The sequence below is a fragment of the Ostrea edulis genome, chromosome 1, assembly GCF_947568905.1.
Source record: "Ostrea edulis chromosome 1, xbOstEdul1.1, whole genome shotgun sequence".
NCBI classification, from domain to species: domain Eukaryota; kingdom Metazoa; phylum Mollusca; class Bivalvia; order Ostreida; family Ostreidae; genus Ostrea; species Ostrea edulis.
In genome coordinates this window covers 18,699,361-18,717,463 of record NC_079164.1, presented here as the reverse complement: position 1 = coordinate 18,717,463, position 18,103 = coordinate 18,699,361, and the positions used below count along the sequence as shown (strand labels likewise).

At 35.0% G+C, this 18,103-nt stretch overlaps 2 protein-coding genes across 10 annotated transcripts in view; both read right to left on the bottom strand.

The window, feature by feature from the left end:
- Window positions 1-11: 11 nt before the first annotated feature.
- Window positions 12-4,233, bottom strand: LOC125663451 (proline-rich transmembrane protein 1-like). The gene is made up of 4 exons (XM_048895735.2): window positions 3,813-4,233; window positions 1,890-2,038; window positions 1,520-1,654; window positions 12-454 (listed from the first exon to the last, which is right to left on the bottom strand). The coding sequence occupies exons 2-4, from the start codon at window positions 2,034-2,036 to the stop codon at window positions 296-298; spliced, it is 441 nt and encodes a 146-aa protein (XP_048751692.2). The 5' UTR covers window positions 2,037-2,038; window positions 3,813-4,233; the 3' UTR covers window positions 12-295.
- Window positions 4,234-7,551: 3,318 nt separating this feature from the next.
- LOC125663214 (chloride channel protein 2-like) overlaps window positions 7,552-18,103 on the bottom strand; it is a 43,881-nt gene continuing 33,329 nt past the window's right edge. For all 9 annotated transcript variants that reach the window (XM_048895518.2, XM_048895531.2, XM_048895544.2 and 6 more), the window contains 7 exons: window positions 17,379-17,520; window positions 14,876-14,955; window positions 14,734-14,772; window positions 12,647-12,688; window positions 12,337-12,441; window positions 10,189-10,275; window positions 7,552-9,944 (listed from right to left, as the gene is read on the bottom strand). In XM_048895518.2, the coding sequence (XP_048751475.1) occupies window positions 9,750-9,944; window positions 10,189-10,275; window positions 12,337-12,441; window positions 12,647-12,688; window positions 14,734-14,772; window positions 14,876-14,955; window positions 17,379-17,520 (690 nt within the window). In that variant the 3' untranslated portion in view covers window positions 7,552-9,749. The remainder of the gene's footprint in view (window positions 9,945-10,188; window positions 10,276-12,336; window positions 12,442-12,646; window positions 12,689-14,733; window positions 14,773-14,875; window positions 14,956-17,378; window positions 17,521-18,103) is intronic.

The following is an 18,103-nucleotide window of genomic DNA, read 5'->3' as shown; positions in this document are numbered from 1 at the left end:
AGAACAATTCATAGAAATGAACACTTTTATTGATTGCACCTTATACATGTATTTCAAAACAGTACTGATATCCAAGTTAAACAAATAAACAAAACAAAAACTCCGTAACTCTTTGCTAATGTCGTATAAGCTCGCAATAATGATTGATATATATGGTTGTGGTTTTTTTTTATTTCGGATTATGTTCTTAACCCTGATAAACAATGGGTACATGTACCTAATTAATTTTTTATCATACAGATATTCCTGTTTCGGTATACAGTAAAATAGTAAAATATCTATAATGTATCTATAATCATTCATGTACATCAAATATAACGGTAAACAGGATAACCAGGATGATCAGAATGTATGTCAGTCCTCCGAGACACACAGAGGCTCGGATAAAGTCTTTCGATATGCTGGATTTCTCCCGGGCTTTCTTTACTTCTCCTCCTTTCCATGCTGATCTTGCCTGAAAAAAAAAATCATTCTCGCTTTTATACAAATGTGAGCTATGGTAATGAAGTGGTCTTCCTGTGATTTGGGCAGGTACCGGTTAATCATCCAGTGTGTGAAAACAATGATTAACTGGATAAAGGAAACACAATTGCAGAAATTAGACGTGTCATTTGTTTTACGGGGATATGATTCTGACGTTTTTAAAGTCAATGCACAATTTGAGCTAAGATACGTTGATCATGATTTTGATTACAGTAATATTTTCGAAATACTGAACCATAATTCATAACGATGGAATCCTATTGTAATCAAATATTTTTTTGTGAATGCGTTATGGCGTCGTTTAACGAATATGAGGTGTAACGATATAAGCGCGTGATTTTCGACGCCCAGTGAACTCGAAATAAAGACACCATCGAGTCTTCCACATCTGCTTCACACTTGGATATTTTATTGAACCTCTGGTGTATCCAATTGTACGTGTTTGCCCAACTCACTATTTTGTATTTTTATAGAAATTATGAGTCCCATGACTGTTCGTTATCTTCTCATTTTTCATCTACCGCTGCTAAATTTTGGCGTTGCAACAAACAGGATGATTTCAGCTTTTCCATCGTCAACTTCCCGTATTTATGAAGCAATATTCCACTATCGCCTGCATATGGTGTTTATATCTCTCAATTGATTCGATATGCAAGAGCTTGTTCTGCGTATAGTCACTTTTTAAATCGAGGCAAGCTACTGACAAACAAGTTGATGGTACAGGGGTTTCAACAGTCTCGATTGAAGTCAGCATTTCGCAAATTCTATGGTCGTTATAACGATCTAGTTCGTCAATACAACCTACCATTGGGTCAAATGCTGTCTGCCGTGTTTCATACCGATTGTTAGTCTGTTCTTGGCACACTGATTTTGACTGCGGATAGCACCGTTTCCCAACGTGATGATGGGTAATGCGAGTTTTCAGACGATGCTTTACAAAGGAAATATTTCATGGAAATGGGAGGGCCACGATATAGTAATAGGATAGAAAGAGAAGAGAGAGAGATAATGCAATGAATCATCAGAATGTACTTACCTGTAATGCATAGATAATGGCCATTATTCCAGTTGGAAAGAAACATAGTATACAGGCAAGAAAGGCATATTTCGTTCTGTCTTTTAGCGGTTTGTGAAGACGAATGAGATCGTTTTCATTTGAAGGTGGGTATTCCTGGAAAAAAAATAATTGAAAAACGAGTTTCCAGGAATTAATGATATGTATATATATATATATATATATATATATATATATATATATATATATATATATATTCCATGTCTTCATTTCAATAGGAAAAATCGAATTTGGGTTTTCTTTTCTTTTTTTATTGGATCAAGTATTAGCTTTCTGCATTGAAATTATGTTCCCTATAATACTGGTGATTGAGCATTTCGTATTTATTTACAGTCTTATCAACATCCAATGGATTGAAGTGACCATTGAGCTCTTGATGTCGTGACTCGGATGCCCCATAGTTCTTCAGCGTGATGCAGGTATACGGAGATTCAATGTCGTCACTACTGATTAGTCTGGAATATTTCACGGTGTCCATACCTAAAAAAAAATAATAATAAACAGCAACTCTTCAGATTCATCGAGAACTTATGTTCCCAATAACATGTTAGATAGGTGAAGTTAAATAATGTGACTAGCTACTAGTAACTGGCAGAAAAAAAGGTTAGCCTCTAGTAAAGAGCTGCCAGTAAGACTGTAAGTAAATGATTTATTGTTGTGACATGTGTTATCACAAATACAAACATTTGATGTTTTAAATGCCAAATCAAACTCCTGATCCATTAGACCTATACATCATTGAAAACAAAAAACAAAACACCATCAGCAACAAAAAACAAATACATTACTTTCCATACGATATAGACTGCCTATATATATATAAGTTAAATGTATAAATTCAACAGTTTGTCCTCGAAAATTCATTAATTGAAAATAATACTATCTAAATTTTAACAAAAATAATGTGGGGTTTCAACCAATGCTAGTAAACAATTGTTTTTAGTACACATATGTAGCAGGAAGGGACATTTCTACATTGTATTTTCTAACTAAATATGGTAAATTTGAAACTTTTCAATTTCAAATTATAATAAATGCATGTACATATCTCTAATACTTTTTGTATGAACGTTGCTCGTGAATTTGATGACGTATCGGCAATTGTGACGCATTTTGTCAGCTCTTACAATGAAGGCGATCACGGTGATTCAGGGATGGTTTATAAATAAGGAATCACTGTCTAGTTTATGGTATGTGAGGTGATTAACTACAATGAAAAAGTTAAACCTGATAATTTGCACAACAGTGAAACAGATATGCATAAATTATCACATTAATCACCTTACATACCCAACAAACTGGACAGCGGTTCCTTACATTTACATGTATAATAAAAATAAAACATGAAAATACTGTCTAACTGAATTACACACTAAATACACATATTCCCATAGTCCCCACCCACTAACGTCATGACGAGTTACATGCTAATGTTGTATATATGCACAGGGGCATCTTATCCGCTCTGTTCTCTATCACACATATATGTGTGATAGAGAACAGAGCGGATAAGATGCCCCTGTGATATATGTGGAAGCTTCAAAGCAAAACAGTTGGAAGTGCAAGTTGTCTGCTATTGAATATCTAGTCATATCTTGGTGCAATATTGATAATGGCTTTCTACTTTATAATCTTAAATGAAAAAGGGAAATTATTGAATATTTCAAGTGTTCCTGGTGTACCGGTCTTATCTCTTAAAATAATTTGTTTGATCCAACAAAGTTGAACTATCTTTTATTTTTCACGTGGACAAGCCTACATAATTCTATTGGCTATATCGCGTTAATAATGCACTTTGCAATGTGTATAATACAGTATTTTACAGTATTTGTGCTCAAACGTCGGTTTATGAGAGAATTGATCTGATAAATCTTTGAAATCCTTCCAAAACGTTTATTCAGGAGTTCTAAAGCAATTTATTGTTTTATTGAAGTGTAATAAAACAGATCTGAATCGATGTGAAGCAATAAAATGATGCATACTCTAATAATAACACAGTGTCTATATAAGCCAAGATATTTCGAAAATACACAATTAGAGGACTTATTGAATAAATTATATTCTAAATATTCCGAAAGAAAAGGACTGGCTCTTTAATATATATGTATTACTTTAGAAACATGCCTATTAATGGTATTTCAAAATCCACAGCACTGTCGTACAAATGTTGCACGTGAGTGTTGTTACATATTATTTCCAGCACATTGTATGGATAATACACATACACACGTTAATTAGTCATTTAAAAGTATACCTTATGTTACGCTTCCTCGATTCTTCAGGGTGGTTTTTTTTTTTCTCTCTCTACCGGATGTTGATAAATGTACCTTTCATACTTCCTGGCTTTTTCGTTATCCTTCGACGTTCGTCAATAAAGGTGGGCCAAACCTTATTACCTGTACAACGAATTTCAATGATTCATATCCTTGATATCACCACACACTGAAGTTTAAAACCCAGTATAAAATGAAACACTGCACATATCAGACGTAACTTTAACTGTATTCATGATGTTCAATGCTATTTTAAGATTCAGTTTATAAAGTTTTCAACAACAAAATTTGTCCATCATTTCCACATGATCCTGACAAGACATACCACAACAGGAAATGTGTACACGGCGTGACATTGTAGTGAAGTAGAAGTGACCTTTTTACTTACTCTAATATACAACTATCAGATTGTAATTAGAGATTATTGCTATCTTTTATACCTGCCCGACACACCTGGATAAGTTTCTTTCAAGGACAAGATTGGGTTTAATTCAGCACGATTAACGAATAAAATTCTATGGGTGATTAATTTACACCTTTCTTCTCTTATGGACGTTAAGAAATATTCGGAGTTGTTTTTTTTTTCTGCACAGCTTATATGGAATATTTGGAACGAAAGGGGGGGGGGGTGTCCAAAGACATCCTACCTTGTATTCACGAGAGAGAGAGAGAGAGAGAGAAGGGATCATTCTCTTAAATGTATTTGATTAACCTGTATTGCAAGTTAAAAAACACCCCATTCATAGAATATATCATCGTGGGGTCATATTTTAGAACAATTACAGTGCATCAAATTATTTTGGATAAATATGATTATTCGATTCAGATGACTGTGGAGAGAGTTCTCCATGTATGATTTAAAAAATACTTTACACATATAAATATACTTATCAAAGATGAAAGATCAACAACTGGACATAGACACCTTTAATTGATATATCTCCAAAATCGATTTCATACCAAACAAGTCAATTTTGGAAATATATTAAAGGTGCAAAAATGGCATTGCTTGTTTATTGGTGCATACGTATAATAAAACTAAAAATCAATTGAAAATGGTTATAGTTGTTTTTATTTTGTAAACTAAGGGGGGGGGGTGTATGATAATGTAAAATTGAAGATAAAGAACAGTGATCAATTTCCTAATCCCTATTGGGAATACAAATCAAAAGTTGGGCAAACACAGACCCCTGGACATACTCGGTGGGATCAGGACCTTGTGGTTCCATGGAATGTTGGAATCGTGACCAGTTCCGGATACATTCGGGCCAGAGAGAAATGTTTGATTTATAGATAGATATTTATTCATTGGCAACTTTAAAAGTTGAAAATTTGAGAGTTTAATAAAAGCGCAAAATGGCATTGGGAAAAAAAATACAATAGACATAGAACCCATGAATTATCTGGAAATATTTCTTATTAATTATCTGTTTTGCATGGTAAAATAGGGGGTATTGCGATGAAAATAAAGAAAGTTTTTTTTTTCTATTATGTTATCTCATAGAGAGAGAGAGAGAGAGAGAGAGAGAGAGAGAGAGAGAGAGAGAGAGAGAGAGAGAGATCAATATGAATACATGTTTTCTGTCTTGAAGTAATAAATGTTTGCCAACATTGTGTAAATCCATCAGTATTGCTGAATGCAATGTAGTCAAAATTCAACAGGAGTCAGTTTTTCACTAAACCTCCAATACTGTTCACTAAACCTCCAAGTTCACTAAACCCCCAATACTGTTCACTTAACCTCCAATACTGTTCACTAAACTTCCAATACTGTTCACTAAACCCCCAATACTGTTCACTAAACCTCCAACACTGTTCACTAAACCTCCAATACTGTTCACTAAACCTCCAATACTGTTCACTAAACCTCCAACACTGTTCACTAAACCTCCAATACTGTTCACTAAACCTCCAATACTGTTCACTAAACCTCCAACACTGTTCACTAAACCCCCAATACTGTTCACTAAACCTCCAACACTGTTCACTAAACCTCCAACACTGTTCACTAAACCTCCAACACTGTTCACTAAACCTCCAATATTGTTTGTGGAAAAATGATCCGGGGTCAAACTTCAACTTTGGAGGTAATTTTTTCAACGTTCTCCATGTCCAGTCAGAATTTTATGCTATATCGAATATATACAGACTCTGATGTCACCTGGGTACTCAGTTGACCTAGAAACATTTCAATTCTATACATATACTTGAGCAATTAGTTCAATTAAATGGACAAAAATGAGGGAAAGATTACCATAATTATTGTTGCAAAGAACGAAGGTCAACAAACCAATGAAAAACAGAAGTGTATGTAAATATCTAAATTAGCTGATTACCGGATAGATAAACTAACTATAATGCAAGTGATGAATGACTGAAATTTATGATTTTGTAAAGGTGGCTTCAGACACTATGGATCACAGCTGTCAACCAATTGTAATGAATTGCATTAATTCTATTTTAGTTTTAGTCGGCACAAGCTATCAATGCTCTCTATTCAGAAAATTGTTTTTAAAGGTTGCATTTTATGGATTGATACAGACCCTGAAGCATGCTACTACACTGTTTCGTTCCGTGCAAACCGTTCAGCGCAGCGTTATAGTGCACACCCTAGTGTTATATTGTGCAAATCGTTCAGTGTTATAGTGCAAATCGTTCAGTGTTATAGTGCAAATCGTTCAGTGTTATAGTGAAAATCGTTCAGCGTTATAGTGAAAATCGTTCAGCGTTATAGTGCAAAAGCGTTATAGTGCAAACCGTTCAGCGTTGCAGTGCAAATCGTTCAGCGTATAGTGAAAATCGTTCAGCGTATACATGTAGTGAAAATCGTTCAAAGTTACAGTGCAAATCGTTCAGTGTTATAGTGCAAATCGTTCAACGTTACAGTGCAAATCGGTCAGCATATAGTGAAAATCGTTCAGCGTTCCATGCAGACCGATCAATGTTCTGTGCAGTCCGTTCAGCGTTTCGTGCATACCAAAGTCACGCCTATAGAAACGTGCAGACCGTTCAAACCTTACATATCGTGCAAGTCATTTCGGTATGGGATCCGAGACAGGTGGACGTTGTGGGAAATCAAGCAATAAGTGAAAATCTGCAAATAATCGAAACAAAGTAGTGATTTAAAAAAAAAAGAGGCAGAGCGAACCCCGATACATTCGTAGCTCTCGAAGCAATTTGGGCACCATTGGTAGTCTCCAGAGACACGATACATCTTTGCCCTTGGAGTTGGTTTTTTTTGGGGGGGGGGGGGGGGTGCATATAGAAACATTGTCTTGTTACACTTGTTTCATTTCGTTTTTCAATAGAATATATTTTCATCAAAATAGTTTATCGGAACATGATATCACTCCAATTTCATAGCGGCAACTCTCTGAGAGAATAGTGGGAAAGATCTGACCTGTCCCTTTATTTTCTCAGAGAGCTACATGTAGTTTTGCAGCTAATTTCAGTGAATTTGAAAAAAATGTTTCACTTCGTGAGTGAGAAATTCATATAGAATATTTTCATCATGCTACAGACACTGAAAAAAATATTCTCATCCTTGACTCACAAGGATCAGATCCGTATTTATGATATACTTGCACCACTTATCTATGCCAATTTAATGATCTGATAGCTAGTCAATTTACATCTACTTCTGATCTGCACCAAAGGTTGTTACAGATCAAAATCAAACTTATTTTTCAGAAGGAAAAAAAACAAAAACAAATTTAAGCATGTCTTTTAAAATCATTTATTCTTCATAGAGTTAACTTCTGGTTACAGAGACTTACTTTGGAGAACAAACTTTACATGCATGAACTGAAGTCCTTGAGTAAACAGAAAAATGGAAGCAAAAAAAATGTTAATGACAATAGTAAGTGTTAATGTGATACATGTACATGAAGCAAGAGGGAGAAATATGGATGAAACATTATCTTAAATTATTCAGAGTGAACTTTGACATATCACATACTGAAAGATTTTGTGACAATTCAAACTACAACAAACAGAAATATTACAATGATAGCATCGAGTATATATCATTACAATAAATGCCAATGGAAGACATTCAACTTACATCACATCTTAAAACAAAATATGAAAGACGAACAAAATGAAGAACTTCAATAAATATGTTAAAACATAAAAATAATAACAAAATGCTCAATTGTCATACAGAAAGCATTATATCTTCTTTTCCCAACATATCAATTTGCAGCAACACATACTGCCGGGCTTGATATTAATCATGGTTTTGGTCTTGAAATAAATCAACTATAATATGCTTGCATCTTTGAACATGATTGCTTCCATCATTCAGGAAGTCTTACAAAAAATCCCATAGAAAAAAAAAACTAAGACATTTCCTTATCAATCTACCAAAGACTTTAAAATCAAATTGGAAAAAAACTACCATGTATGAAAATGTTCTCTTTAGGCAAAATTCTTATTACTGGTACCACAGGAGTCCGAAGTTTTATTGATTAAATTGAAATAAAAATTTGGGGGGAAAAATTATCCGTCTTCTAATAAGAAAAAAAGCATAGAAGACTCCTGTGCTGGTATACACCTGTTTGAAATGCTTTAGAAATCTCCCAGGGACATGTTGTTTCTAGTTTTTTTTTAAATGTATGATGCATGACATCTACAACAGCACTTTTCATGTTAAAGCATTGAAAAATATATCACCAAAAACACCCTCTATATTATAGAGTCAATACTCTAGTCATTGTGTCTGTATTTACTATAACATATGATGTTTCGTATAAAAGACATGCTGATTCTTTCAACAAGTCTGAGAGGCTGGCAACATTACATAGAATTTCAGGCTACCTAAACCTAGGATTCCCGTGAATGTCACTGCCCCTTTGTGTACAGTTGTTAACATGATATAAAATAAAGCTCAGAGAGCACTATCACTGCTACGGCATATCCACATAACTACATAATTTTCACCCTCCTTACCCAATAGCAAATTGAGGGAATTCAAATCATTCCACTTCAATGGCACCATATTCAATTCAAGGTAGTTAGCATATTATAACCTGATGAGTTCCCACACATCTGCAGTTAGCAAATTATATTGCAGTTTGTAATTTTGTGTAAATCCTTTTACGTAGGTCACACAATGGTGTCTTTGTAAACAGCTTTGTCGTAATGCCCTACAACTTTGTCTTAATGCTCTGCAAATTGATTTTATTTTACAACCCTACTTTCCTGCTAGATCATACATGTTTAAAATATGACCAATCAAACTGTAGTCACAATTTGAAGTACCAGCATAACGATAATATCCAGTTATTGCTCACTATATATGTTTGATACAAATGCTACTTGGCACAAATGGCATTGATCTCAATAAAAAAAGAATTATAAAAAAGGGATCATGACAAATGATTGATATTCTTGAACAAGCAATATCATGAGATTCTTCAAATAAAGAGAAACATCTCCATACATGTATGTCTTGTAAACTTGTGCAAAACCTGATAAATATGCAAGAGATGATTCTATCTTGTTAGTGATAACAAGGTGAAATAGCAGTTGCTGGAATGTTTTTGAAACAAACTTTGATAGCCTTATACTACACCATGTTTAATCAACTATCTCATTTGGAATGCATGAATTTGGTCACTGATTTTCAAAAATAAGGCAGCGAAATAATTTGGTGAGCTCCAATGAGTCCTGAGATTAATAAAATACTTGCATATAGAATTTAAAACAATCTCAAATGACAACATCCGTAAAAATCAATGATGACCAGTTTATGGTAATAATTTCTTTGGTCAAGCACATGAATTTTATATTCATGCAAACTTTAAAATCTCATTAGTATTGTGAGGCTTTAACATTTGGCAAAATTACAAACATCCATAATATCACATCTGCTCTCCTTGAACACAGTTTAACATGACGACTGTTGTCTGTGATCGTCACTCATCTTTAGTCACTTGGACACTCTGCAGCTCCTCATGAGATGTATTAACTAGTCTGTACTCATTCTGAGGCTTGCGAGGTTCTATCTCGAGATTCTGTGGATCGATCTCCTCCACTTCCTCATCCTCGCTCACTTCGCCCTCTTGACCCTTGGCTTGAGCATCAATTCTTCCCTGAATTGCCCTTCGTAACTACAGAAACAAGAATTTATGGAATTGTTTTCTTAAGCATTTGATAAGATAAATAAGATTTTGACATTTCAGGTTTTCAGTATCTAGTTTTTGCACTCTTGTATGTATGTGTTACCAAAAAAAAACTGCAAAAAATCATTGCACATTTTATCCTTTTTAAATACATGCACTAAGGTCTCATCATATATGTATTTTATGTTGAAATAACAATATTCACTGTCTCACATTTTAAGTAAACACTTACTTCTTTTAATCCAACGACACCAACAAGCCTTCCAGTGTTGGTCACATATGCATGGTTTAATCCCAACAAAGAAAATAAAGAATGGACCTAAAAAGATATACAAATGCAAGTAAACAAAATTCATACCAACAAGAGATGTTTGTAAAACACATATGCCCCCCATGGTGCAAAATTGAAAAGGGTTATACACACACACATCATTTAATTGAGAGTAGTATCATCAATTCAAAATATTGAGCAGACAATATCTTCCTATGTCAAGAGTGGATTGACCATGTGACCTAAAACTCAATAGGGGTCATCAACTCCTGAAGATGTACCAGTGTACCAAGTTTCATGTCTGTCAAGCAAAGGGTTCTCAAGATATTGAATGGACAGTATATTCCTATATCCAATTTGACCCTTGACTTTTGACCATGTGACCTTAAAATAATTAGTAGTCATCTTCTCCTGAAGATGTACCAGTGTACCAAGTCTGATGTCTGTCAAGCAAAGGGTTCTCAAGATATTGAGCGGACAGTATATTCCTATGTACAGTTTAACCCTTGACCTTTGACCATGCTACCTCAAAATCAATAGTTGTCATCTTCTTTTGAAGATGTACCAGTGTACCAAGTTTCATGTCTGTCAAGCAAAGGGTTCTCAAGATATGGAGCAGACAGTATATTCCAATGTCCAGTTTGACCCTTGACCTTTGACCATGTGATCTGAAAATCAATAGGGGTCGTCTTCTCCTGAAGACGTACCAGTGTACGACGTTTGATGTCTGTCAAGCAAAGGGTTCTCAAGATATTGAACGGACAGTATATACCTATGTCCAGTTTGACCCTTGACCTTTAAACATGTGACCTCAAAATAAATAGGGGTAATTTTCTCTTGAAGATGTACCAGTGTACCAAGTTTGATGTCTGTCAAGCGAAGGGTTCTCAAAATATTGAACGGACAGTATATTCCTGTCTAGTGTGACCCTTGACCTTTGACCATGTGACCTCAAAATCAATAGTGGTCATCTTCTCCTGAAGTCGTATCAGTGTACCAAGTTTGATGTCTGTCAAGAAAAGGGTTTTCAAGATAATGAGCAGACAGTATATTCCCATGTCAAGTTTGACCCTTGACCTTTGACCATGTGACCTCAAAATCAATAGGGGTCATCTTCTCTTGAAGATGTACCAGTGTACCAAGTTTGATGTTCTCAAGATATCTTCCTATGTCCAGAGTGGATTGACCCTTGACCTTTGCCTATGTGACCTAAAACATCAATAGGGGTCATCTACTCCTTAAAATGTACCTGTGTACCAAGTTTGGTGTCAATCAAGCAAATGATTCTCAAAATATAGAGGACACAATATATCACTATGTCCAGTTTGACACTTGACCATTGACTATGTGAACCTAAAATCAATAGAGTTCATATATTCCTTATAATGTACCAAGTTTGATATCTGTCAAGTAAAGGGTTCCAAAGATATTGAGTGGAAATATCTTCCTATGTCCAGAGTGAATTGACCCTTGACCTTTGACTATGTGACCTCAAAAATCAATAGGGGTAATCTATTCCTTAAGATATACCAAGTTTGATGTCTGTCAAGCAAAGGGTTATTAAGATATTGAGCAGACAAAACTTGATGTATGTACCCAATGACCGACAGGTGCAAGACAATATCAAAAAGGGGGGGGTGGGGGTGGGGGGGGGCAGGCATAAAAACCTGTACCCACTAGGTCTGCCACTGATTTAATAGTGTGTCATAGTTGATCAAAACAAAGTCAAGGCCAGGTTAAAATTTCTTAACAATGACCTTGACCAATGATCTTGGATATCACTTGGTCATAAACAACATTTGTGCAAAGTTTGTGCTTCTAATGTTTCTCCATACAAAATTATGGCATGGAAAAAATAGTAAGATAGATGAACCGACAAATGGATGAACATCTTCACAAGGTAATTTCTATTGGCACAAAGAACCTTATATCTAAACATGAAAATGACTACGCTACACAGAAATCTGACAATGTTTAAAACTCAGGGTAGAATGGATGATATGGCATCTAGTCCTTTGTTCATAGAGAGAACTCCACAGTAAGTTGAGTTACTGCTCATTTTGCTTTCCTTCTACTGCACTATTGCTTTTAAGCTTTATAATATGATACCTTGTGTAGTGATGTTCTCTCAACAAGCTGGAATGGGGCGGGGTCTATCTGGACTCCCTCCCACTCGATTGGATCAGTCAGTCTCTGCTCCTCCCACTCTTCTTGCTAGAAGAATAAAAAAAAAATCAAATTTTTTTTATCACTTAGATATAACACTCCCTTCTGCCATCTACTCATCACCATAAAGTATTTGATAAATTTATCTGCACTATGGTAAATTATATCACTATACATTTAAAAAGTACTGCAGAGAAAGGTCAACAACTTTTGATCAATCTGTTTTTGTTTAGAATCAGATTCCAGCTCTCACCTGCTCCCTGGTAAGATTCTTGATCTTCACTGGTTCTGGAGGCTGGTAAAAAGAAAATTTAATATCGCTTGAATTAACAGCAAGTTTTAACACTGAGTTCATCGACTGTAGATATTGGAATAAGGACCTATCAGATTAAATTCATAATGCTTCGTGATGTGTATAACACTAAAGGGTAGTTAGATATTCACAGATCCAAGAACTGCTGGGAAAATAGCACGTGGTATGCAGATCCAAGAACTGCTGGGAAAATAGCACGTGGTATGCCAATAAGACAGTCACGTGGTCAGCACTCAATTTGTTTCGGAACGAAAGTGTTCGAAAAGACCAACTGTCTTTTAAAACTATTTTCATTGATATCTCTACAACCGTAAATTCTTGTATGCATAATTTAACAAGTGGTACTGTGAGCAATGCTCACTAAGAATACCCCCCCCCCCCCCCCCCCCCCGAACATAGTCCGATCACAAATCCATGGAATGAACCTATAAGTTTGACCTTGAGATCAAAGGTGAAGGTCATAAAGAGGTCATGAATGTACATGACACAGTCTCATGGTGATACACCCATGTCTTATGATATAACTATGTCAAAACCCTATAATCAATTTTGACCTTGAGGTCAAAGTTCAAGGTCATATAGAGGTCATGAAGGCACCCGACACATCGTCTCATGGTGATACACTCATGTGTCAAATATGGTATGCCTATGTAAAAGAACAAAGAAGTTATGGCCCGGACACGAATCCATTGTAAAAAAAACCCTTTAATTTTGACCTTGAGGTCAAGGGTCAAGGTCATATAGAGGTCATGAAGGTACTCGACACATTGTCTCATGGTGATCCACCTATGTGCCAAATATGGTATGCCTAAGTCAAAGAACAAAGAAGTTATGGCCCGGACACGAATCTGCACAGACAGACAGTGATTCCTATATACCCCCCTGAACTTCCTTCGGGGGTTATAATAAAGTTTTTTGTTTCATTTCATTCATAGAATACCATGGTATGATATCTGTATTAAAATCTAACATGAAAATTGGAGCTTATGTGCTTTTAAACTTTGTTTGACTTCATCTGAATTGGTGCCAACTCTGAACATGTAAAAAATAATCCAGATTCTAAACAAATTGATAAGCAAACCTAATGGATGTTTCCTTCTTGCTTCAGTCATACAACCTGTAGTCCAAATACTGTATCATATGTAGTTCAGTAAAAAGTAAAAGTAAAAGTGATTATCTTATCTTATTTGGGATCTAATGTAATTTTTTGAGTATTTTTAACCATTTTCTTAAAAAGGAATCTTTAGATTGGTTGATTTGGCAGATAGGGCAAAGACTTTTCCAGTTATTTCTAGCACTATTATGAGGTCAATAGGGCATGGGTATCATTGCAAGTGTAAGTTATACCGGTATAAATCAAACATATGTTATAGAAAGCATTGAGACAGGCCATTCATTATGAAGATACAGTCAATGAAATTACTAGTTTGCCAGTCCACTTTAAGCATTATGAATTTAGATTTTGTTTACTGTTTATCATCCAGCAGGTTTTTTTTTTTTTTTTTTTTTTTTTTACCATATCAGCTATTTTCAGCAAGCCCAGTAAACTTGATTGAAAGTAATTACATAGTTTGTTATGTTTCATTTTTTTAAAATAATTTAATATATGTAACATATCGATGATCTCATTTATTCATGTAAAATATTTAGAATAATAAATTGTATCAGTCTCGAGATCTACAGCCAGCTTGTTTCTAATACACGTGTTTTATATCAGAGTTATTTTTCATTCCCCATACTTTATTCTTATCTGCTTCCTTAGGTCTTGAAAAGCAATTTTCCTATCTTCAGATGCTATTTTTTTAAACATAGGCCTTAGATAGGTCGATTTGGTGTATTGGGCAAGGCTAGCAAGCTACATGTAGTAAATCAAATATCAAACAATATTTCACAAATTATGAAGAAAAGTTTCTCTCATGTCAGGAAATATGTAAATCCCTTTGTAAAGTTTGAAAATGCAATACTAAAAATTGACTTAGGACAGCCATACAAAAGTTTGGGGAAAATAATCATGTGAAAACACTTACCAATCTCACTTTCTTTGCCAGATTAGTTAAGCTACTTTTCTGTGAAGTAAAATGTGAAATGTAAAAGTCACTTTATCAAGACAAAAATAGCTTTAATACTGAGAATACAATTTCAAAGCAAATATTGTAAGTAAATACTTACATCAATGATATATGGAGGGTCTTCACAAATACTTTCTTTTTTAGAACTTGCCAGTTTTCTATAGTAAGCAGTTATTTCAGCTGAAGAACAAACAAACTTGTAATAATTTCCAACTTTTCAGAATAATTAAAAGTAATATGTAGTTTCAAAACTTTGTAAATGATGATGATGATGGTAAGAAGATGATGATGTTGGTGATGATGATGATAATGATGATGTTGGTGATGTTTGTGATGATGATGATGTCATGGTGGTGATGTTTGTGATGATGATGATGGTGGTGGTGATGATGATGTTTGTGATGATGTTGGTGATGATGATGTTGGTGATGTTTGTGATGATGATGATGGTGTTGGTGATGATGATGCTGGTGATGATGATGTTGGTGATGTTTGTGATGATGATGATGTTTGTGATGATGTTGATGTTGGTGATGATGATGTTGGTGATGTTTGTGATGATGATGATGATGATGATGATGATGATGATGGTGGTAGTGATGATGATGATGTTGGTGATGATGGTGATGATGATGATGATGATGGTGGTAGTGATGATGATGATGTTGGTGATGATGATGATGATGGTGGTAGTGATGATGATGATGTTGGTGATGATGATGATGATGATGATGGTGGTGATGATGTAGGGTTCAAACTTCGACTGAATACCTTAAGGGCCAAGTGGGCCCCTGAATAAGAAATCATTTTAGCCCACATGAAATTTTACTAGCCCACACATATGAAATTGAATATGATTTTTTTTACAAGAAAAAAGAAACATCAGGTCACATTGCAATTTATTTAAACAAGAGTACCGCAAACGGTACATAATACGCCCGTGAAATGCTTACATAGGGTGTTTTTCTTGTGCTATAATTTGTATAACTTTGCTTCAGGTAGTATCAGCCATTATGAGGCTGTGACAAACTTTCATGTGAACAAAGGGTCTTCGCTTAAAAATTGAAATTTCCTCAAAATGGACAAGTTCAACAACCTGCAATTTTTTCAAAAATGAAAGAAAAATCCTTTACCAGATGCACATCTTCAGTACCTATACAAACACTCCACAAAATAAGAAGGTCCTCACTTGAAAACTGTGGGAGGAGTTGGGCAGACAAATTATGTACCCTTCATAGAATATTAATTTCTAAATAGACTAAGTTCAACAACCTGTAATTTTCTCAACAATTGTAGAAAATCAAAATCCATCCCACATGCACATCTTCAATACCCATACAAACACTCCACAAAATAAGAAGGCTCTCACTTGAAAACTGTAGGAGGAGTAGGGCGGACAAATTATGTACCCTCCATATAATAATTATTTCCAAATAAAGGGGCAAAACTCCTGAAAAAAAGGTCGAAATGGATCAAAATTGCAGTATGATCCAGAGTGACCCACAAAGAAGCTACACAGCAAGTTTCAGCATGATATGTGAAAGGGAAATGAAATTATAAAGAGAAAACCCCGAACAGACGGACGTACAGACATCGCTGTACCATAATACGTCTCGTCTAAAGATGGGCGTATAAAAATTAAAATATCAATATTCAAATTCTGTTTCCATAATTCTTTCAAACACCTCTCTATCTCTAATTTCCACTCTCATTTCGTCAACCAGTAGCAAAAATATCAGAGTTCATGGACTTATTGATCTTTGCGGCGTCTGACTTTAACACACGCTTCTTCAAACTTTTTATGTGATTTCGAAATTTCTCAGCTTTACAATGCTGTCAAGTTTATAACTCGGACAAGCTGTCATAACGATTGGACCCCTCATGTCATGTTTTGTACACACAGCACATGTTCATGTCATCTCCTTTTCGCCCTCATCGAGCCATATTCTCCCCTTCTTTCCACTTTGGTAAAAACAGACACTTTCTTTTCGTTTGAAGTAACCCTTGCATTGTTCAATTTATTCTGGTTTACGTTCTGGAAGGTTTGATACCCCAGGAATGTCTCGCCAATTGGCAAAACCTCAACCAAAAATTGAACTTTGATTATATTAGGACTCGGATAGGTCGGAAAGAAAAATGTTGATCGGACATTTACGGTCGTCAAGTGGGCGACGAGAATGGAAATTTGGGGTGCCCACAAGCAAAGTATAGTCGCCAATGCAAGTGGGCGAGCGGTAATTTGGAACCCTGTGATGGTAATGATGATGATGATGATGGTGGTGGTGATGATGATGATGATGTTGTTAGTGACGATGATGATGATGGTAATGATGATGATGGTAATGATGTTGATGATGATGATGATGGTAATGATGATGATGGTAATGATGTTGATGATGATGATGGTAATGATGTTGATGATGATGATGATGATGGTAATGATGTTGATGATGATGGTAATGATGATGATGGTAATGATGTTGATGATGATGATGATGGTAATGATGTTGATGATGATGATGGTAATGATGTTGATGATGATGATGATGGTAATGATGATGATGGTAATGATGTTGATGATGATGATGGTTATGATTACTTACACTGTAGGTTTGTCTCACTGTTAGCTCTGTTGTTTATGAGAGCTGAAGATGAAGATGACTTTTTGAGAATTGACCTGAGTGGTAACTGTAATGTGTGGTATGTCTGTCTCTCTTTGTCGGATTCCATAGATGAGGCACTGGACTACAATAAAAGTCAGAGAATACATACAATCTCACTGTCATTAGATGAGGCACTGGACTACAATAAAAGTCAGAGAATACATACAATCTCACTGTCATCTGTTCAACACCACAAGGTACTGAGGATGAATGATTTACAATTATTGACTTTTGATGAAGCTGACATCTCAGTTTATCAATCCAAAGGATGTGATATATTCACCTCGGACAACCCTGGGTTAATGTATCAATATAAAGAGTAAATAATTGTCTAGGACCTGTGTCCTCATTCCAATTGTAAAATGATGGAAAATCCATATAAATCATTAGCCAGGAACCAAAGGGTTTTACCTTTGATTTTAGTAGAAAACAGTAATTCTTTGAATGTTACTATAATTAATCTTACTGTTACATTTACATACAATGATTTAGATACAGGCAAGTCGTTAACATGACATATGCAAATAAGAGTCATGGAAATGTAAGCATTTACTTAAATCATTTACTTTACCTTTCCCTATTGTAAAAATACGGACACAAAAAGTAAATTCTAAAGTAAAAAGTAAGTAAAGTAAAAAAGTTTTTTTTTTTTAAATAGCATTCTT

What these genes read in the sequence shown, in the direction of transcription:
- LOC125663451 (XM_048895735.2), bottom strand. Translation starts at nt 2,036, where the DNA reads ATGGACACCGTGAAATATTCCAGACTAATCAGTAGTGACGACATTGAA. An exon ending in CATTGGATGTTGATAAGACT is followed by an intron (nt 1,655 to 1,889) that starts GTAAATAAATAC and finishes TTTTTTTTCCAG; the next exon opens with GAATACCCACCTTCAAATGA. An exon ending in CCATTATCTATGCATTACAG is followed by an intron (nt 455 to 1,519) that starts GTAAGTACATTC and finishes TTTTTTTTTCAG; the next exon opens with GCAAGATCAGCATGGAAAGG.